At 43.6% G+C, this 24,298-nt stretch overlaps 1 protein-coding gene across 1 annotated transcript in view; it reads right to left on the bottom strand.

Annotated features, from left to right (window-relative positions):
• Positions 1–24,298, bottom strand: part of LOC310856320 (voltage-dependent calcium channel gamma-4 subunit-like) — a gene marked incomplete at both ends in the record, with an annotated part of 61,266 nt that overhangs the window by 5,250 nt on the left and 31,718 nt on the right. Inside the window, 2 exons of the mRNA XM_083761680.1 lie at positions 2,011–2,151; positions 18,428–18,511. Of these exons, the coding sequence (XP_083617806.1) occupies positions 2,011–2,151; positions 18,428–18,511 (225 nt within the window). The remainder of the gene's footprint in view (positions 1–2,010; positions 2,152–18,427; positions 18,512–24,298) is intronic.

Below are 24,298 nucleotides of genomic sequence, written 5' to 3'. Positions count from 1 at the left end.
AATTCCACTCGAGTTGGAAGCATTAAGACCCATTTTAACCCTCAATGGCTTCCTTTCTGAAAAATAACGTCACTGTAAAAAGATTCACGCGTTTAGATATTCAATTTACAATGAGATGCGGACGGGAGCTGGTGCCACTTGGACCCGGACGTAACGTAGCACTACAAAATGATGTCGGACTTAAATACTGAATAGTGCTTTGGACAAACATGGTTTAGATTTCCTCCAACGTTAGTGCTTTGCAGTGTTGTCTTTGGCAGCAAATTAATTTTTTTGTTTGGTCATATAGTCTTTGGACTGAAACTAAAACTGGTTTTAGTGTTAGTCCAGTTTTATTCGACTAAGTGTCATGCGATTTTAGTCGACTAAAATGTATTTTGGCGGGCCTTGATGCCGTCGTAATGACTGTTATCACACATGCTGAAAATAGCAGATCTACACGTTGTGATCTTGTAGATCTGCTATTTTCAGCATGCAACCAAGTGTAAAATGACTCATACTGGATCTCTTGTTCACTATAGTCCCTTCCTAACATTTTAGTCTAGTTTATATTCGTCAACAAAATTGCCAATATATTTAGTCTTAGTTTTAGTCATCATTGCTTAGTTTTGATTTAGTTTCCATTTTAGTTTTCATCAGTGGAAAAAGCTCAAGCTCAAGCTTAGGGCTTTGGACATACATGGTTTCCACGCGGCGACAGAGCTGACATGGAGGTTTTTACAGGTTTTTACGGCAGACCAGAGGTTAGAGTAAAGAGCGAGCCAATGGAGAGAGAACAGTGAGCAGGTACACTACACACACACACTACAACGTCCGCAGACTCAGCACATACACACACACACACACACACACACACACACACACACACACACACACACACACACACATGCTGTAACTTACACACGTATAAACACACTGACATCTAATGCTGTCCAGACCCTGCCCGCCCACACACACACACACACACACACACACACACACACACACACACACACACACACACACACACACACACACACACGTGTAGACGCGCACACGCGCACACACACATACACGTGTAAACATTATACAGGCATGCACACACGTGCACACACACACACACACACACACACACACACACACACACACACACAAAACAAGCACATGGACATGGACACATAAAACAGATTCCCACTCCCAGACACCCCTCCCCGATGCGCACACGCACACGCACACACGCACACACGCACACACGCACACACGCACACACACACACACACACACACACACACACACACACACACACGTGTAGACGCGCACCCACGCACACACAAATACACGTGTAAACATATGCAGGCATGCACACACGTGCACACACACACACACACGCACACACAAAACAAGCACATGGACACATAAAACAGATTCCCACTCCCAGACACCCCTCCCCGATGCGCACACGCACACACAAACGCACACACACACACAAACACACACACACACACACACACACTGACACACACAGACAGAATGGTTGTCAAAAGGCCCATGGAGACTTAGCCTGGTTAATAAACCAGACCGAATCAGCCGTTGGCAAAAAAAAATTGCCTACCAGCGGATTTCGGTCTGGAGAGGCTCAATTTTACGCCCATTTCCTACACAGGAGAATGTGGGCGCCCAATAGGGACACGGTATGCAATATGGGCGGGCTTTGGTACAGTGACGTTCAATGCTTGAGACCTTTGACTGACAGTAGCTCTGACCAATTGCGTCAAAGAGAAAATGTTTCCCTGGAAATGAAATCCAAGCTGAGCCTCCCCAGACTAATATCCCGCGGTCCGTGCGATATTAGTCTGGTTTATTAACCAGGCTAATGGAGACTCACTGCCAATCCAGCAATCAAGGCTGAGTGGCTGGCAGCTTGCTCACTGCACACAGGTGTGGGAGGCTACAAATAGGACTAGCTGCACTCACTCACTCATTCATGCATGCATATATATAATAGTTATCACTAGAGCGTTATATACATACCTGCGGCCACGAACAGGATGCCCGCTCCCAGGATGATGTTCCTCTTGCTCTTGTAGAAGCGGCTGGCGGCGATGCACATGCCGCCCATCAGCAGCAGGATGGCACTCAGGATGGGGAAGATGTTGGAAGCTCTGACCACGCCTGGACGGACGAGATAGAGAGAGTTAAAACCCATTCTGACCTGAGATCAGATTCATACGAGGTTTCTACTGGACACACACACTGGTCTGATTAACCCGTTCTGACCTGAGATCAGACTCTATTTTTCAATGGCTAAAGCATAACATGATGCTAACACCAAAATGGGTTCCCGTTCAGAATGGGTTAAAACCCATTTTGACCTGAGATCAGATTCTAAAAAAATGTCTTGAACTACATTTTTATACAGTTTTCTGAAAAGGTATATGTTTCTGTGTCAATGGTTCTTCGATTTTTCTAAAATAGCAGACCTACGAGCTCGTAGCGCGCCACTCGGTGGCGCGCTATGAGCTTGTAGATCTGCTATTTTTCAATGGCTAAAGCATAACATGATGCTAACACCAAAAGGGCTTCCCGCCCCAAAATGGGTTAAAACAACGCTCACTAGCCCACTGACCACCCTGTTCACCCCGGAGAGATACAGATTGGACAACACTACAAAAATAATAAGTTACATAGTGCCTATATGGTTATATATTTAACCCATTTCGACCTGAGAACGATTCTATAAATGCCTCGAAAGTGGGGAGGTTTGCCTCCTGACTTGAGGGTTGGACGAGGAATATACTTTTCCGCCCCTTTTTGAGCAATGCGTTGCCTTTTTTAATTGCTGGCCTTATGGATTATACTTTCAGGGTATTTGCGGTATACAGCATCAACCACTTCATCCATTCTATGTATCCGTCCACAGCAAAGTGTGGGAACTGCCCATAGATCCGAAGTCCCGTTAGTCCGAACATGCACTGCTCCCGTGCTTGCGGTTAGGTTTAGGTTAGGGTTAGAGATAGGGATAGTAATTTCGGAACAATGAACCTTCTGACTAATGACACGGCACCCAAAGTGTAACACACATGATTTAGTGGATTACAGTATAACCCTAACATATAGAGACAAGCTACAGTTGCCTTATATGTGTGCTTTTGCCTAAGAACTAAATCTAAAGTTACTATGTTTAGTGACCCTGTCTAAAACCTAACCACTGAGTGGTGCAGAGATTTGTTAAAGGTATCTAAAAATCAGAGACATAGTGACATATGCCCATTCCACCAATCAGCAGTCAGTTTAGGCCTGGCTGATATGCTGTTCCAGCCACACAGCAACCTGTTGAAGCAGTGATTACCTTCTACCTGCAGCACTGCACTAATCAAGCCCAATTGAACTGAGTCAGTTCAGCTGTTGAGGTTAGAGACAGAAAAAAAGCCAAACAGCAGTGCACAGCACATGAGAAGAGCACAGAACAGAGAGAGGAAAAGTGTGATTCTAGAAGAGTTTTATGAGCACAAACCACAGCGAAGCAAGGTAACTCACCACATCTTATGAGTTAATTTAAGAGTAACAAATATTGGAAATTACTTTTGTTTTTGATGAGTGGTATTGTTTATTTCTAGAAACCATTGTGGATTCACTGGGGCAGCCATTGCATTGTTTGTGCCCAGCCTGTTTCACACAGAATCGGTGAGACGGTTCATTTCATTTCAATGAAGGGATATTGTTGTTATTTTTGCACTTTGCAAGTGAACACTTTGAGAGTGTAATTAATACTACTAAGAAGAAGTTTATGTTTGTTTACTAAAATGGATGGCATCCATTTCATGATGCACTTCCTACAAGTGTACTTATGTTCATGTGAAGATGTGTGTTGTTTAAAATACATAAGTGAAAAAGTATGTACAAAGGTTAAAAATGCACAGTGTTGCATACAGTATTTCATTTGTTTTCATTTAAAAAAGTTCATGTAATGCATATTTCATGGTTAAAAACTAATCAACAGACAGTTGATACTTTGATACTGATTAGATTTCTCTGACCCTGTCTGATGACGTGTCAGTTTTTTTGTTGGATTGGATCGTTTTCCAGTTGACCATTCCAATAGATGGCGAGCTTCCCACCAGGATCTAGAGATTGAGCGACAGCGAGTATTCCCCCATACGCTGGTGACCACTGGACAGACTACTGCACTCTACGGTGTGGTAGGCCTAATGTAATATATTAATGTTGATTAATGGTGGAAAATATGCCATGCAGGTTGTATAAAAAAGTGAGGTCCATCCAGTGTCCTTTTCTTTCTCATTTTGAGTTTATTTGAAGAACACCATGAGCTTGCCAAATATGACCAAACAGGACCCAATATTCTCTGAGAAGCCCCGTTCCTCCTTCCGCGAGGCTCCTATATACTTCTGTGGGTCCCTTCCCACACGTACCAAATCCCGTGCATGTGCGTGTGTGTGTGTGTGTGTGTGTGTGTGTGTGTGTGTGTGTGTGTGTGTGTGTGTGTGTGTGTGTGTGTGTGTGTGTGTGTGTGTGTGTGTGTGTGTGTGTGTGTGTGTTCAAACCCAAATCACAACCACATGCTATAATGAACAGAGGCTTTGTTTCCTAGCCCTCCCACAGTTGACCCGTCTGACCTGTGTCCAGCACCCAGGCCAGGAATGTCTCTCCCTAGACCTACTAGTATTGGCTCTCTGCCCTGGATCACTTATTGAAACATAGCATGTGAAAAGACTTCATCTAACTAACAACTCCTATATTGTTGCAATATGAAATACATGACATATCATACCTTTGTGGATGTAAATACAGGTGTTTCTCTATATATGTATGACTTGATGAGAACAGAAACATCTTAAGACATAGTCAAGGCTTTGTACTTTGTACGTACTCTCCATGAAGGGGGAAGGGTGGATCTCTGCATCCTGCCTACCCAATTTGAGTTCCTCCCACTGGTTCAGCTCACTGGGTCTCTCCACATCTCTATCCCAGATTGTGTCCCCAACTCTATATATATCTATACATATATGCCTACTGTATAGTATAATGCCTATATGTCTGGGCGCAAATACACGACATATCCTCCCTTCCTGACACAAACCCGTGTCAGGACATACGGAAGAGCCCAGACACGCCAAAATTTAAACATAAATTTAAACATAGCTGGCCCCTTAACTGACCCAATGTTTTATCAGACCCCCGTCCACTGAACCACACAAACCACATTGTCCGCCTGACCCCCCTGGAGAGACAAAAACCTATTACACAAAATAAAATAAGGAAATAATTCAAGCTAACCTAAGCACAAATTAACAAACTATAACAAACTATTACTCAAACAATATTTTCATTGACCTTACTAATAGTATAAGCCGATAAAAACAATTACAGCATCAGAATTCATCACCTGCCTTTTTTCAAAATGTAATCATTAAACCTTAGTTTGACGTGATAGGCACACCTTAATTTCGGACCCCCCTTGACACAGGAGCGTCTTGTTAATCACCTAAATTGCATCATAATTAGAACAGACAAACCCTTTGTAGATAGATTTGAAACTGAACCATGTGTTAACCCAGAAATGAAACTCCTCATATAACTGAAATCCTATTTAAACCAACTCAAATTCCTATACTTTCATTCGAATACCTGTAAATGAAAAGTTGACACTCAAAACATGACACAAATACTAAAACAAACAAATAAAGATCAAACAATAACTCAACACATAATACCTGAAAACAATATAACTAATTGACAAAAATGCACATCACCGAATATTACATGTACTGAAACACACAAAATAAAAACAAAAACCTCTAAGTTGAAATGCAAACTCCCCAATGACATCGGTCTTCTGTCATTCCTCCACCACGGACCTGTGAACAATTGACATGTTCCCAGTGGCCCAGCGTGGGTGGGGGCTGCTAGCTGTCCCCGTTCAGCTCCCCCCTACTCACATAAATATGCATACTGTGACTTTAACATCCTGATTTGGGTCTACCGTCAGTATGACCCCTGCACCCCTGCGGAGGTTGCAGTCGGTCGCCCCGGTTACACTGACGCCAGAAATGACTGAATTCTCCACATATGTAACAAACACTCTGGTTCTTCTCATGGGAATTACTACCCGGTCCTTGACGTCTAGGTGGTCTAACCCCTGGCAGAGGAGAGTATGGGAGGTACCGGGGTTCAACCTGGCTGGCCTGTGGCGGTCGCTGCTGACTATCTGAACTAACCACCATCTGTCCTGCCAGTTGGGCACGAGTCAAAGCCCTCTGCCTCTCCTCATCTTGTTCTGTCTGAGTAGTTAACTTTCTTCGGTACAGGTCGACATAATGTGCAACATGGTCTATATACATCGCTTTAGTCATGCTGGTAAGACCCACAACCCCCATTAACTTCCTCTGCACTGTCTCAGGCAACCCTCGTTCAACCGTGCCTCTGAAGACCACCTGCTCAAATTTATTTACGTCTGGATCGTTTCCTGTGACTGATCTCCATCTCTGATACACTCGGTCCACATAAATTCTTGGGTGTTCAGTTTCACTCATGTTATCAATAATAATACTGCTGGGGTGTATATTAGTCGGAAAGAGGGCCCTCAAAACACGCCAGAGTCGGCCCCTGTACGCATCAAAAAGGTCCCCATCATCAACAGTTGTTTCAATGTATCTCTGAAGTCCTGCACAATTGAAAACATTGTCCAGTGCACACAAACCAACTTGCCAGACAATCAATTTCTTAAAATCACCCATTGTTAATTGAATGCCCTCCAAAAGTACCTCGAACGTAGTAATCCAGGCATAGGCTCCGTCACAGAGCGGCGGCAGTTTACTTACAATGTCTGTTACGTCCACGTATGAAAATGGACGATAGACCAGGTTATGACCCTCAATTATCACTGGCATTTGTGTAGCAGTGATTGTTTCTTCCCTCCTGTTGCCAACACGTTCCCGCTCATCCATATCATAGTGTCGGGTGACAGCAAGATGTTCTGGCTGTCGCTCAAATGACCCCTGGTCACTGTCGTCATCAACGCTCACCTCAGAATTCACTGAGTCCCTACTGCAGTCGTCTGCTCCCAGATTGATAGCACAACTTTGTTGGCCAGCGGTGTCCTCACGCCGGCTGTCCTTGCAGGTCTGGTCGGCGGTTCGTTGCCCCTGCCCTGCCTCAACTAGTACTGACTCAAGGTCCTTACGAGCTTTTTCCAAGGTTTGACCTACGTCACTAAACAAATCTAAAACTGCTATTTCAAATTTACGCTTCACTGTTCGGGCTTCCGTTTTCTGTCCTGCTCTATGCGTACGGACAAGGACCCCCATAGTTCTAATAATGTCCTCATTGAAAGTGCCCGTTACCGGCCATCGCTGTTCAATGTCAGGCCAGCGTTTATTCCATTTCTTGGAAATCACGGAAATACCCACAACGGCAGGGTTATCCCGCTCCAGAATTCCCACTGGGTTTAGAATTTCCTTAGAACTCATCCTAAACACTAAATGAGTACCAGATTAACACAAAAGCAACTGCAGTGACACTATCTGTCCAAATGTTATATCAGATCTACTGCCTATTCTATTTCCCAGAAGTTGTTCCACACAACAAGAAATGGGACAATTCACTACTTTCCCTCTCCATCCAGACCAGGCCTCTGTGTCTTTTGTCTGAGTCCTTGCCTTGGCCTTTGTTGTTTTTTGGACATAAGAACACAAAAACGATGTCATTAGTACCACTTCTCCAATTCTTTAAAAATAACCCTCAATGACATGGGCCTTCACTCACAATCACTGTCAGGCTTGTTATATCTTCTCATTTAAACCCCTGGCCAACGTCTACCCAATTCAAGCTTCATATGACCTGGCAAACATTGCTGTTTCTCCTGACACCTTAAGGTGTACCCGATCATTATCCACCACCAAAAATAAAAAAGTGTCAACAGTAGACAACAGTAGTCTACCATCGCTATGCCTTTTTTAAATGAGAAGATTTTCCACCCCTTCAACCACACTCACTCGCATCACACAATACGACAAGGTAGAAGTAGCCTATTATGTTTCTTCCACAGTACTACAAGGAGAGAATGACCCCCCTTGACTCATGCACTCACACACTCATGTGCCGTGTCCTCTATCACACATGGAGAACCATAATAGCTACCCCCACATTCCACACACTCATTTGCAAACAAACAACTCATAGAATGAGTAGATGGAGATTTCTCACTCAAAGCAACTGTTTAAACAATTTCTCATATAATTCCACACTCCTACGTATGTACACTCTACCGTACATGAATAGCCATTTTATAGTTCCCTTATCTAATTTAGTTCATTCATCCAGTTATTTATTAACCTCCTATTAATTTCCAAATTTCAATTGTTCAAATATTACCTATTATTACTATTATTATAAACCTATTATAAATGTTCCAACCCAACTCAATATACCATCAATATACCATCCCCCTTTTAAAACCTGTGAAACATGTTTTAACCATAGCCTATACCGTCAATCCTTAACCCTCAGTAAACCACCCAGGCAACGGTACACAGGCCATTCCGACACAGAGTAAACCATTCAACAAAACCCCATCAGCGCCATGCGTTGCCATAGTCGGGAAGGACAGACAGGCCCCCCACCCCCGCCCCACCCCCCTCAATACTGAGGAGAGTGGGCAGGGAGGAGCAGCAGCACACACATGCATGCAGCAACAAGTAATCGAGTACTTCTACTTCCCACTGCAGAGTGCGTGTGGATCATACTCATACACTCCTCTCCTAAACCCCCCTCGGCACTATCCCATCGGCCGGACGGAGAAGCGCATAGAGAGAGAGACCAATCCACTCCACATAGGCCAACATGTAATACAAGAGCCCCTATTCCATATAACAACCATCAACAATATACAGTCGCAGTATAACACCACCTCAACCATATAACATAATCCACTCCCAACTTCATTACACTCACACAGAGACAAAACAAAACACACAGACAAAATAGGCAGACCACCCAACTTAACAGACAGATTTACACACAATTTACACCATGCAACACAAACATTCCATCATATCAAGCCAATTTCAATCCAATCATTCCCCCATATTAATTCAACTCCAATTCAATCATCTCATCATATCCATCACAAGTATCTGGTATCTCTATATGTACCCGGTGACACTATGCACCCGGTGACACTATGCACCTCACAGCGTCACTATGCAGTATGCACCCCAACATCCACCTTAATTCCTCACACGTAACCCACACAAGACACATGCATAGGAGGAAAAAAAACAATTCAAACACAAAACAAAACCGTTATCCATTCCATCCATTCCTTAACACCAAAAGTGTCTAAGGGTATCCATCATCCTTAACACCAAAAGTGTCTAAGGGTACAACATCTCAACACGAAAAGTGTCTAAGAGTAGGCTACAATATCTTAACACAAACTGTGACTAAGACCGTACCATTTCAACGGCCCAGCTTAACACCGGAGTGACTAAGACTGGCCAAAAAACATTCTGTTTTGTTATGTGTTTGTCTTGTTACGCATTTCTTCGGTTGTGCTTGTCCATGCCAATGTTACATATACAAAAGAAAATTAATCACACCGTTCCACCCGCGACGCAAAGGGTGCGGTCCCCCAGACTAGATTGTATAAGTGATGGAATTACTTGACTAGCGCACGGCCCAACTCCACCAAGTCAGAGAAGCGCACGGGCACGGCCCATCACATTTACCATTTTCATTTTAGCTGTGTATTTTATTTCATTCCATTTCACTTCTATTCAATTCCATTTAATCTCCATTTTATTTAATTTCATTTAATTTCACTTATTTAGTTTTACATTTTTACATTAATTTACTTTATTCATAGCAATCGCAATTCCTAGTAACAAAGTAACATCATGGACTCTCACTGCCCGCACCAAATGCACTATTTCCACCATTACCATCGCCAAATCAATATAGGTTCTTTCCGTTAACCTGTTTTGTGGAAACACAGTAAGTATAGCCAGTAACTTACCAAGTTCCCCCCCCCAAAAAAATAAAAAATAACAGGCTGAAAGCGTCCTTAGCTAGCTCGCCAGATTTGTAATATATTAATGTCTATAATGGTGGAAAATATGCCATGCAGGTCGTATAAAAAAGTGAGGTCCATCCAGTGTCCTTTTCTTTCTCATTTTGAGTTTATTTGAAGAACACCATGAGCTTGCCAAATATGACCAAACAGGACCCAATATTCTCTGAGAAGCCCCGTTCCTCCTTCCGCGAGGCTCCTATATACTTCTGTGGGTCCCTTCCCACACGTACCAAATCCCGTGCATGTGCGTGTGCGTGTGTGTGTGTGTGTGTGTGTGTGTGTGTGTGTGTGTGTGTGTGTGTGTGTGTGTGTATGTGTGTGTGTGTGTGTGTGTGTGTGTGTGTGTGTGTTCAAACCCAAATCACAACCACATGCTATAATGAACAGAGGCTTTGTTTCCTAGCCCTCCCACAGTTGACCCGTCTGACCTGTGTCCAGCACCCAGGCCAGGAATGTCTCTCCCTAGACCTACTAGTATTGGCTCTCTGCCCTGGATCACTTATTGAAACATAGCATGTGAAAAGACTTCATCTAACTAACAACTCCTATATTGTTGCAATATGAAATACATGACATATCATACCTTTGTGGATGTAAATACAGGTGTTTCTCTATATATGTATGACTTGATGAGAACAGAAACATCTTAAGACATAGTCAAGGCTTTGTACTTTGTACGTACTCTCCATGAAGGGGGAAGGGTGGATCTCTGCATCCTGCCTACCCAATTTGAGTTCCTCCCACTGGTTCAGCTCACTGGGTCTCTCCACATCTCTATCCCAGATTGTGTCCCCAACTCTATATATATCTATACATATATGCCTACTGTATAGTATAATGCCTATATGTCTGGGCGCAAATACACGACACTAATCTGCAGACTCCCCCACTCTCAGCTGCAGTAATCCCAATCCCCCCTCTCTCCCTCCGCGCACGCCGCACACGCATGCACATACATTCCCCTGGAATTGGAACTCTGATACTTACAGTTTTGGAAACCATATGGAACTTTGACACATACACTGATATACCTGGATGGTTTATCCTTGGAACTCTGAACCATAACACGTATACTGATTTTGCATAAATACCTTACCTTACCTTGTTCATAATTGGGAGAACAGTGACTGAGTGGTCAATTCATTACGTATTGAACGGGTGGATATTTGTACATTGTATTGTCCTATTTTGATTGTTTGTTTGAACTGGAAAGAAACCAAACTTGAGTTGAAGGTTTAAAGGAGATAACTGAGGATTCAAGTTAGAAGGGTGCACCCAAATTAGAAAGACACATTTCTAAGAATTGAAAGTGGCCAAGCAATTGCTATTCAAGAGTTGGTACCAATTTATTTCTTTTCCATATTGTATGTTTGTTTGTTAATTGTTTTTTCAATATAACTGCCGGCAATCATTTAACATTTAACCTCCTTGTGTCTGAGTCTCACTCCCCATAGCTCCAGCAGTCGAACCTACACTATAACTAGTCCAGATTTTGCTACAAGTTACTCACAGAAGTGTCACTCGCCCCCGTTTGGCACAAATTGGTATTACAAAAGGGTTCGGTCACCCTTAGTGTTGTGTCTATAGGGCAGGGGTCTTCAATTCAATATTGGGTCCGGGAGGCCTAGGGGGGGGGGGGGTCCTCATATTAGTTACTACGGGGGAATAGTGAAGACCCCTGGTCCAGTCTCATGGACAACCAGACCCCTGGTCCAGTCTCATGGACAACCAGACCCCTGGTCCAGTCTCATGGACAACCAGACCCCTGGTCCAGTCTCATGGACAACCAGACCCCTGGTCCAGTCTCATGGACAACCAGACCCCTGGTCCAGTCTCATGGACAACCAGACCCCTGGCCCAGTCTCATGGACAACCAGACCCCTGGCCCAGTCTCATGGACAACCAGACCCCTGGCCCAGTCTCATGGACAACCAGACCCCTGGTCCAGTCTCATGGACAACCAGACCCCTGGTCCAGTCTCATGGACAACCAGACCCCTGGTCCAGTCTCATGGACAACCAGACCCCTGGTCCAGTCTCATGGACAACCAGACCCCTGGCCCAGTCTCATGGACAACCAGACCCCTGGTCCAGTCTCATGGACAACCAGACCCCTGGTCCAGTCTCATGGACAACCAGACCCCTGGTCCTGCAGTCTCATGGACAACCAGAAGCTGTGTCACATGTACGTTTTTAAGCAGACACAGTTATCATTGGGAGATGTGAAGTGTGGGGCCAGGCCAGCAAGCAGCAGTGCTTTGTAAGGTGATTAGAAAGGATTTTAAAATCAATCCCTGCATTCAAACGAAAGGCAAAGTGGTGGCTAGGCCACGCAGAGCGGCCGGTGTAATGTGTGACCTCTACAACGTGTCCTATCTTAGGCCACGCAGAGCGGCCGGTGTAATGTGTGACCTCTACAACGTGTCCTATCTTAGGCCACGCAGAGCGGCCGGTGTAATGTGTGACCTCTACAACGTGTCCTATCTTAGGCCACGCAGAGCGGCCGGTGTAATGTGTGACCTCTACAGCGTGTCCTATCTTATCGGCTAGCGTTGCCCTCAGACAGAAAGTATAACCTCTTATCTCCACCTTCTAACGTTTTGTGTTTTTTTATTTCTCGTAAATTAACGCCCTATACTTGATCATACTACAGCGTCACACGAAAGCATCAAAGGTCGATCTGCTATTTCTGTTATCTTTTTTTAAATTTGAATCGTGAAAAGTATAACATATCGTTGCTGTTAGGAGGAAACCTCCTAATCTCCATTTTTGAGGTTTTTGATTATTTATTTTGCATAGATCAGTGCTATTGAACACTGCTCTATGTCTGTGTGTTGTTTCGAAAATATTGAACCAATGGAAAGTAGTAAAAACAAAAAGAACTTAACTCCATTGGACCCTCAAACAAGCTGTCTGCTAAAGCAGCTATAACTCCACCAACCTCTCCCCCTAAGTAATTGACAATATATAAAGTCACAACACCAACTTTGATGAGGCAGCTATTGCTTTGTTTTCAAAATATAAGGTTTTCCAAAAATTCCTGAAAGTTTTATATTTTTTTCATTTCCAGAACATTTTGGAGTTACGTGGTTGACAGCAGAGATATATGAGATTTCCACCCGACTAGTGTCGATCTGTAAGCTGTCTGGCGTTCACATTTCGCATTATAAAAGAGCGACGTCCGTCCGTCCGTCCGTCCGTCCGTCCGTCCGGGTGCTAAAGAGTTCTTTGCAATATAATCGAAGATGGGATGTGACAAAAGCACGAATGATTTTTTTTTAATGGATTCACTTTTTCTTCCCGAGAGATGCTCTCTCTCGGGTCTTTGTGATAAGGATCTGAGCTTTTTGTTTTGTGGATTGTAGGCTGGAGGAAGTTCTGAAAGACCTCCAACTTGTTAAAAGAAACGTCGTTTTGAATGAAGACAGAGAGCTCGTTAAGGTCATTCTGTTGAAATGAAATGCAACAGCTGTGTATTTTGGTTGCTATAAACTGCAAAACTCACACACACACACACACACACGCACACACAGACACACACTTCCCTGTTTACCGTTCACAAAGAAAGGCTCGGCGTGTGTAATCTAAGGAGCCCTCCGTGGGTTTTGACCAGATGGATATATACTAAGCTCTTCAACATGCCTCTCGTTCAAAATATGAAGCGACTTTTATCGTAATCTTAGCGAGGTATAAGCAAGCAAAAATATGTCTCCGGTTTTTCTCCGGGAACGGAAGGGCACCCCGCAAGCTGCTATTTTGAAAGAAATCCCGGCGCTGATAGATTTTGGTATTTTATTACCGTAAATGAAATGGTAAATGGTGCATTTATAGAGCGTTTTTTTTTTTTTTATCCCAAGCGCTTTACATAAGATTGCATATGATATATGATGATGGTGGGAGTGCAGTTGGTACCTAATGCCTGGGAGTTTTTCATTAACACATTGAGCCAAACGTCTAGTGACCTTGATTGATGTTGCAATAAATAAAGTATATCGTCTCCGTCGGGTAGGAAACCTCGCACGTCCAAAACGGTTCTTTAACCCATTTTGGGCGTGAAACCCTTTTGGTGTTTTAAGCATTGTTATACAAAAAATAGCAGATCTACAAGCTCATAGCGTGTAGGTCTGCTATTTTTTGAGAAATCGTGAAAACGTGGCGCAAATCTTTGAATTATACTGTATATTTTTTCAGAGCCGACGTTTTTAACTTAGATATTTGCTTCTGGGGGGAACAACATATATTCAGATGGAGGTTGGCGGCCAATTACATAATAATCTTAGGGGTCCCTGACGTAGAGAAACATGGGGTTTTTCAGAAAACTGTTTAGAAGACATTTTGTGGAATCGTCTAAATGTGGTTAATCAGGGTTAATCGGGACTCAAACTCTAAATGCATTGAAATAATCAGATCTACAAGCTCACGGCTCATTTCGAGCCTGCATGCGCGGATGTGCAACTTTCGAAGCTTTTCGTGTGACGCTGTGATACATGAATCGAGTACGTCGTATAGGTGGGTGGGGATGTTAACTTAATCCCATTTTGGGGCGCGGGAACCCCTTTTGGTGTTTTAAAGCATTATGTTATACTTTAGCTATTGAAAAATAGCAGATCTACAAGCCTATGAGCTTGTAGGTCTGCTAAAAATTTTAGGGGGTCCTTGACGTGAAATATTGAGCACCACTGACACATAAACATACACATAAACATACACCACTGACACATAAACATACACATAAACATACACCACTGACACATAAACATACACATAAACATACACCACTGACACATAAACATACACATAAACATACATAAACATACACCACTGACACATAAACATAAGCCCCCAAAAAGCGTATATAGAACATGGAGATAGGAGGGTTTCTCTCTGAGGAGAAGTGTAGCATTAAAATGTACACCCGGGCCGCCGTGTGATAAAAGTAATTACTCCATGTCAGGCGCATGACTGATTGGCTTCTCATGATGGCTTCGGGAGGTTTGCCAACGCACACACGCGCACACACGCGCATGTGCGCGCACGCACGCATAAGCACACACGCACGCCCACACATAAGCAGACCCTTCCACGCCTCGACGCTCTCATCTAGGACAGCTCAGCCACAGGAGGGAAATGCCACTTAAATGCCACCCAAATGCCTCGGCGGCATGCATGCATGTCACGCATCATGGCCCGCACGCATGCATGTGTTGTCCTGAAGTATAAGCGCATGCATGTGTTGTCCTGAAGTATAAGCGCATGCATGTGTTGTCCTGAAGTATAAGCGCATGCATGTGTTGTCCTGAAGTATAAGCGCATGCATGTGTTGTCCTGAAGTATAAGTGCATGCATGTGTTGTCCTGAAGTATAAGCGCATGCATGTGTTGTCCTGAAGTATAAGTGCATGCATGTGTTGTCCTGAAGTATAAGCGCATGCATGTGTTGTCCTGAAGTATAAGCGCATGCATGTGTTGTCCTGAAGTATAAGCGCATGCATGTGTTGTCCTGAAGTATAAGCACATGCATGTGTTGTCCTGAAGTATAAGCGCATGCATGCGGTGGTGCAAAAAAGTATAATACTCAAAAGTCTGTAATTCAAAATGTACTTGAGTTACAGTACAATATTATATATTATATTATATATATTATATATTTGGTATCAAAATGTAGCCTAGGCCTACTTAAAGGTTTTATGACATTCATTTTCATTTATTTTTCTTTTTCTTTTTTCTTTTAGGTTTTATGACCTCAATTACACCCAAAAAACCTGAACTTTGAACATTCAGTGGATTTTCTGTGGTCTGACGTTTTCTTTGGGGTTTGGAAGACTTTTGAGCTACAATGAAAACAGGCAACACAGTGAAACAGTGACATCTGCTGGCAAATCCCATTGACATATATGGGATTTGCAGTAAGTGATGTCACTTACTGCCGGCAAATCAGAGCACCTGTTTGAGCCAGAAAACCCCAGATCACAGAAAATCTAATGAATGTTAAAAGTTCATGTTTTTTGGGTGCAATTGAGATTAGAAAACCTAAAAAAAATAAGAACAATTCCAAAACCTTTTTTTTTATGTCACAATCCCTTTAAAGCACCAAAAAGGAGAAAGTAAAAATTATCACTCAAAAAAATGTCAAGTTTTCAAATGTATAATTAGATAAATTTGATCTACAAGTTCACAATGTGTCGCATCGCAAAGCATTGTGAGCTTGTAGTTCTGCTATTCTTCTCAAAATGGCTGAAATGTAGTAGGCTTATTTAGAGCATCGCAGTCCCGCCCCCAACGAGGGCCCAGGAAATAATTCCCCGTTCATTTTCCCCCATAGACTTTTCAAAAAGTATTTATTTAAAGACGTTCACGCCGCGGACAAAGCCAACGCTTGTTGTGACAAAACATGACAAACATGTACTGTACTGTACTGTACTGTACTGTACTGTACTGTACTGTACTGTACTGTACTGTACTGTACTGTACTGTACTGTACTGTACTGTACAAGCCCTCCTCCCTGGCCTGTGTGTCTGTGTGTTAGGCTGTGCAACAGTGACACTTGGTGGTGAACAGACGCTATAACGCTATTTCCGTGCTCGGACACATGCAGCCAGGGACCCAGGGACAGACAGACCCATGCAGGGACACAGCCACACACACACACACACACACACACAGCTGTTTATAGGAGTGGTTGCACCACTCAAAAAGGCAGGGTGCAACTCTTTTTTTGTTTAGTTTTTCGTCTTACTATATAATTATTTGATCGGCCCAAAACATTGTGTTTATTGTCATGATTTGTCACAACAAGAGTTGGCCTCGTCGTGCTGAAATGGGGGGGGTACTGAAAGGGGGCGGGACTGGAAGGGGGCGGGACTGAAAGGGGGCGGGACTGGAAGGGGGCGGGACTGGAAGGGGGCGGGACTGAAAGGGGGCGGGACTGAAAGGGGGCGGGACTGAAAGGGGGCGGGACTGAAAGGGGGCAGGACTGGAAGGGGGCGGGACTGGAAGGGGGCGGGACTGAAAGGGGGCGGGACTGGAAGGGGGCGGGACTGGAAGGGGGCGGGACTGCGACGCACTATCTGTATAGAGTTGAAGTGGTTATTGTATCTAAATCTACAAAGTAACTAGTATAACTGAAATGTACAAATAATTACAGTGTAGTAAAAGTACAATATTTGCCTCTGAGACGTAGAGAGGGTATAGAAGTAAAAGTATTGGAAATTGGAAATACTCAAGTAAATACCCCAAAATGGTACTTTAGTATACAGTACTTAAGTAAATGTACTTTCCACCACTGCACACATGTGTTGTTCTGTATACGTGCTGCACGGCCACACACACGCATGCACACACACACGCACGCGCACGCGCACACACATGCACGCATGAACAGAGCAGGGACATATCACTGCAGGGCCCCCAGCCGGCCGGACACACACACACACACACACACACACACACACACACACACACACGCGGTCCCCCGCCGTCACACTCGGCCAAAAATAGTGTTTGTTCGGCTTTCGGGCTTGAAAAGACGTCATGTTTCTTATTTTTCCCGGGTGTGAGTGACACTGACACGGTTCATGCAGTGAAGTCTAAATGAAGCCGGCGCCTCAACTAGGGCAGCTCCGTCTCCACTGTCTTCGATATGCACAAAGCAGCATGTTTAATTCACATGATGCTCGCACAAGCTGTCGAGGAATGAACACATCCAACCATGCCAGTGCTCTGCTCTCCTCTTAATCCTCTCCTCTCCTCTCCTCTCCTCTCCTCTCCTCTCCTCTCCTCTCCTCTCCTCTCCTCTCCTCTCCTCTCCTCTCCTCTCCTCCATTAGCACATGAACTTCGCTACTCCAGGGGTCGGCAACTTTTTTGTACACTACATACAAATTTCCAAATGATTTTGTTTGTCCATATTTGTTTGTCCATACAAAATAAAAACCTTCTTCTTTAGAAATATTTTGTATATCGAGATGGGAATAATATCATTACATCAACCTGCCTTCCCCTGTCAGAGTCATCAGTGTGCATATGTGAGGGGACTTCATTTAAACTGTTTTACAAACTTTTTTGATATGTTTAATTTGAAATATTCACGTGTGCCAGTGACCATGCATCCTCCCCCGTGCCAATGTTGGCACCCGTGCCTGAAGCCCAAGCCACGCCCAAACGGTCGAGACTGGACGTGGCGGTTTTAAAGCGTTCGTCCCAGCCGTGTGACGTGTCCTGCCGTTGCACGTCGACCCAAGTGATTAAAAACTGGTTCAAACTGGCCCAAACCACACCAACGGGTCGCCACATGCAACTCCTTGCAACCGTTTGGTTGCAAGGAGTTCCTCTCCTCTCCTCTCCAGTGACATTGTACTCACGTAGGACGTATTCTGCACCGTCGTGGTCAAAGTCGGCGTCCTCTGGGAAGTGGTTGATCTGCGAACACACGCCTCTCTTCACCCCTGAAACACACACACACACACACACACACACACACACACACACACACACACACACACACACACACACACACACACGAGAGTCAGCGTTTACTGCACACATGTCCCGCTTAAACCCCATAATGGTTCAGTGGAGTCTCTCAGGGCGCTGCACTATAGGGTATTTTCAGTTTTATGTTATAGCTTTCCCCACAATACGGATTATGGCGTTTACAATTTAGGTTTTAGGCATTTAGCAGCATGCGCTCTTAATCCAGAGCGACTCGCAGTAAGCAAGAACAAAAAACATGGCATTACATCAAGTATATAGAAAATAAATAACCATCAACGTAAGCTAAGAACCTAACAACCGTCTAACAGTAGAATATCTGTACAATGAAACTACTGAGTGTACACGATAGAGTGCTCTGTCTATAGACATAAAATGCTATGTAAATTACATGAGTTTAGCCTCTGCATACGCCTGCAAGGTCGTCGAGACTCGAGACTGGTGCAAGTAATAATAATAATACTAAAACTTTATTTGTATAGCACCTTTCATGACATTAAATGCAGCTCAAAGTGCTTTACAGAACAATGGAGAATAAAAGAAAAGCAAGGCAACGACATTAAAAAAACAAGCAGTAATGCAATACAGTGAGGACAAGATCAATTAAAGGCAATGTTGTAGAAGTGGGTCTTGAGCTGAGCTTTAAAAATGTCTACAGAGGCTGCCTGATGAAGGTACAGTGGGAGCTTGTTCCATGCCGACGGCCCATAGAAGCAAAAAGCTGCTTCCCCGTATATATTCAGTGATGTTTTTCTCTAGATCAGAGACAGTCATATTAAAACACAGCAAATAGTGGTCTGATAGCTCAGGCCTTTCAATAGTCCTTTCCACAGTGATGTTCAGCCCTCTAGAAATCACCAGGTCCAGAGTGTGCCCATGTTTATGTGTAGGCCCAACAACATGTTGGATAAACTCAAAGGAGTGCAATAACTCTAAGAAACCCATAGCCACAGCATCTGTAGCATCATCCAGGTGAAGATTAAGATCACCTGAGATAAGAGTTCTGTCATAGTTCGTGGAGCAGATAGATAAAAGTTCTGATATTTCTGTTAGAAATGTTGCTTTACTGCAAGTGCTTATTTATTTTATGTTTTATCCTTTTCTTATGTTTTTCTTATACCCTTTGTAACCATTCCCAATTCGGCCAATAATGGTTCCGCTTAAAACCAGTGTTGATTTCTTCAACTAAAACTAAGATGAAAAATGTTCGTCGACTACATTTTTCCACTGACAAAAACTATTGGAAACTAAATGAAAACTAAGCTATGACGAGTGAAACTAAGACTAAATATACTGACAATTTCGTCAACAAATAAAAACTAGACTAAAATGTTAGGAAGGGACTAGTGGACAAGAGATCCAGTATAAGTCATTTTACACTTGGTTGCCTGCTGAAAATAGAAGATCTACAAGCTCACAACGCGTCGCGCTGCGACACGTGAGCTTGTACATCAGCTATTTTCAGCAAGTGTATAAAATCAGCCATTATATGACCACATCAAGGCCCGCCAAAATACATTTCAGTCGACTAAATCAACTGTAGATTTAGTTGACTAAAATCGTATGATATCTGGTCGACTAACAACACTAATCCAATTCCAGGTGACTAAAATGTGACTAAAACTAAATGAAGGTTCATTCCAAAAGACTATGACTATATGAACTAAAAATAGAAATGTGCTGCCAAAAACAACACCTAACATAAAAACTGGTGGACACGCGAAGCCGGGTCAGAGAATCTGAGAATGTCTGGTTCAGAGAATCTAGAACGGAACCGGTTCTAATAGAACCGAAGTTCTTTGGGTGGAAAAAGGGGGGCCTCGGTGTCTCTCTGCAATCTGGTCATTCCCCGGGCGTACGCATATATATATATATAGTGTGATGACACACGACAGAGAAAATCAATTCGTAAACCAGAACAGAGATATATCTGATTGCATATTTTTGCACGGTGATAATGTGTCCGCAGTAAAATCAGCAGGCCTAATTTTAACTCTGAGGGTGGTGTACACCAAATGGAACCAAATGGACCCCATTTGTGTATTTTCACTGCGTATTGTCTTGCACTATATTGAGTACAATAATGACGGTCAGAGTGACCTTGTGGCTGCTGTGCCATCAGCATACTGTATATACTTATAGGATCATTATGTCACTGTTACATGTCTGTGGATTCATATTCATATCGATATATAAGTGTCAATATGTTCTACACCACTGAGGCCGGGGGTTACATTTGGAAAAATTCAAACAATACAAAAAAAGGGACTATATATCAGCGGTTCCCAAACGTTTTAACCCGTGACCCAAAAGAGAAATGAGACCTTCACAATGATGTATATACCGCTGTGTGGTGGTGAGCTGGTAGATGGGCTACTATGGAACTTCTTAAACATAATTGGTTTTCTAATTTATGGAATTTCTTAGATTGTGTAATATAGCTGCCTGGCTCGAGAGACAAAGCAAATGCATACTGTATATAGGCTGCACGCACACACACAGACCACGCACACACACAGACCACGCACACACGGCGCACGCACACACGCCACGCGCACACGCCCTCCTGATAACCAGATGGTCCTCCATGCCCTCTGCGGTGGACATTGTTTTCTTGCATCTCATCTGCATCTCAATGGAGTAAATAAGAGGGTAAAAGTATGTGTTGTCATTTTGAAGAGGACACCGTGAGGCTTTCCAAAGACGACCACCATGTGTGGAGGCGGGACACCTTCCAGGTTCTTCTAAAAGAACAACTGAAATGAAATGACTGACCTCAAGAGGTCATCTTTTTAAAACTTCCACAACAGAGCGCTGAAGTCAGATGTCACTTGCCGCTATGGAGGGCGCGTTCTTTGTTGCGAGTGACCGTATGAGGTCGCATTTACTATGAAAACCTGCATTTCCCGTGCGTCACGTCACACCTCCATATATGGTCACGCCTTGTGACATCATGCCTCCATCTCCATGTATTGAGCTGACCTGTTCTGACAGATTCCACATGTTGATCCCTCCCCACCCGTACTTATACTCTTTGATGTCTCCCTTTTGACTGACCCCTGTCCATTCAAACTCTTAGACGGGCCCGCCCCAAAGTTTTTTAGGCAAAGCGAGCAGGCCAGCAGTGGAAGACCTTAGGGGGCGGTTTGGGACATACTGTATTTAGGCAGGCAGTCATGTAGGTAGGAAGGTGCGAGACCATTGAGAGCTTCATAAACAAGTAAGATTATTTTAAAATCAATGCTAAAAACAACCGGAAGCGGACCGGAACCGGAACCAGAGTTTCACTTGTAGTTGTCTTCTTTCACACCGTGAAAGAAGACAACTACAAGTGAAACTCCTCCCAGTGGATGGGCTGCAGGCTGCATCTGTTCCATTGGCTAGTGCCTATCACTGCCGGGTGACGCGCTTCATTTTCATGCTTGTGCACGGCTTCCATTTGAGTCTGGCCGTCGCGTCCATTTGAGTCTGTCCGTCGGGCGCGGAGGTGGAGCTTATTTTCCATCCACCAGCTGTCTAAAAACCCCACAAAGAAGAAAACTTCAGCTTCAACTTCACGCTCCTGACGCTTACAGTGTACTCAGAGCCTGTGTCCTTCTAATCTAATACGTGAGGAGGCCGTGTTTTGTTTTTCATTTACAATTTATAGTTATAGATTTTTTTGAGTCTCAGACTCAAAAACTGTAAATGAAATAACACGTATTAGAAGGACAATATCAGTCACCAGAAACAATGCTCTGGTGTTTTCGATGAATCCATCATGGTTAAAATGGAGTTTAGAAATGACTTTGTATGGGAAGGGGGCGGGGCAGATCAAATTAATATAAAATATCTAAATACTGAATCGAGCAACTTCAAAACTGATGATAAAATGCATAAAATGATAAAAAAGTGCACTTTTTGTCTAGTTTTTATTTGTCGAGGAAATTGTCAATATATTTTAGCCGCCAAAGGTTATTTTTTATTTAGTTTTTATTCAGTTTCTTGAGTGAACAAAAGGTAGTCAACGAACATTTTTCATTAGTCGAAGAAATTACACACCCCCAACCCTCACCACTACCCCAATGTGGTGCTCCAGGTCGGGGTGACATGGCTCTGCACCCCCCCCCCCCCCCTTTTCTTGTCAAATTGAACAATTGAAAAGTATACATGTATTGTATTGTATTGTATATGTACAAAAGTATTACTTTATATATTTTATTGTTAAGTCTACCAGCCATGCAGCCTATAATGTTGTGAGATTTAGAACTAACTGATGAAATGTCCTCCTTGTTGCAACGATAATTGGAACCTTGGGGTTGGGGGGGTTGTACATTGAAAAAATGTTTAATAAAAACTTTAATAAAATAAAAATATAGAGAAAATCACAAAAAAACCTTCAACTGGAATATGCAAAATTCTGCTTGGTTCTCAGGAGGATATGCATGCAAGCACATACAAACCCAATGTACAATCGCACGCACGCACGCACACACACACACACACACACACACACACACACACACACACACAGAGAGAGATAACTACCCGCCCTGCCCATGGGGTCTTGTATCTGTATGGCAGACAGACAGATGGACTGACAGACGGATGGACGGACGGACGGACGGACGGATTGTGAGAGAGATGAAGTGACGGTGACAGACAGAGGGGACAGGTGGACATGATGACGACGGTCTCGTTAGGATTCCACTGGCTCTGTGGAGAAAGAGATGCACGTATAAGGGCACGGTCAGGCACTGTGGAATGGACACAGACACCATGATGCAGTGGTTCTCATACTCTCTCATGTCAAAGACCCCCAAAATGCTCCTACCGTATACTTTTTTTTATTTATATATAGGCTATATATATTTTATCCCACAATTTTGTAACCCATTTTTCACCACTGTGTCAATCATCTAATGTGATCCTGGGCTCTACACACCCTCCACCAACCTAGTCCCCATATATGGGGGACAAGGGGAGAGCAATGGACTTGAACTCATGCTTCCTTCATGCCTGAGTGTCCAAGTTGCTCCTTTGCGCCTGACAGGGGGGAGTTTCCCTGGTTGGACGTAGCGCGTGGAAGGAACATGTTATTCCAACCAGTTCCTTTCCCCTCCATCAGGCGCCCCCGCTGACCAGGGGGAGGCAGTTTAGTGACCAGGATTACTGCATGTTTTTTGTGAGGGTACCTACCCTAGGGGACACACGGAGAACATGCAAACTCCACACAGAAAGGCCCTTTCGCCAACCCCGCCTTCGGGTACCGTATACTTGTATACCATATCTGCTATTTTTTTTTTCTTTTTTCGGCTTTCGCCTTTATTATTTTCTATTTATTTCATAGAGGGGCAGACAGTAGGCTGACAGGAAATGGGGGAGAGAGATGGGAGAGTGACATGCAGTAAAGGCCGCCGGGATCGGGAGTCGAACCCGCGCGGCACACTGCCAGACTGGATTACGGGTGCCTGGACTGCTGAGCCACGGCCCAAGGCCCGTAGCTGCTATATTTTTGTATAGTCAACGTATAACATAATTATGGTTAAAGTGGTTAATAAATATGCAGTGGTGGAAAGTAACTAAGTACATGTACTCAAGTACTGTAGGCCTACTTAAAGCTGCTATAAGCAATATTATGTAAAAAAAAAAAAAAAAAATCTCTGCTACACATCTAGGGGCCACAGTCTGTATTAAAAAATAAATCCTAGAAGCTTTGTCATTGGTCGATTTGCCTTCCTGATTGGTTAGTCGTTTCAACC

This window comes from Protomyctophum parallelum (genome assembly GCF_964188405.1).
Source record: "Protomyctophum parallelum genome assembly, chromosome: 3".
NCBI lineage: Eukaryota > Metazoa > Chordata > Actinopteri > Myctophiformes > Myctophidae > Protomyctophum > Protomyctophum parallelum.
Note: the sequence above shows the minus strand (reverse complement) of the source record. Positions and strands in the feature narration are given on the sequence as shown.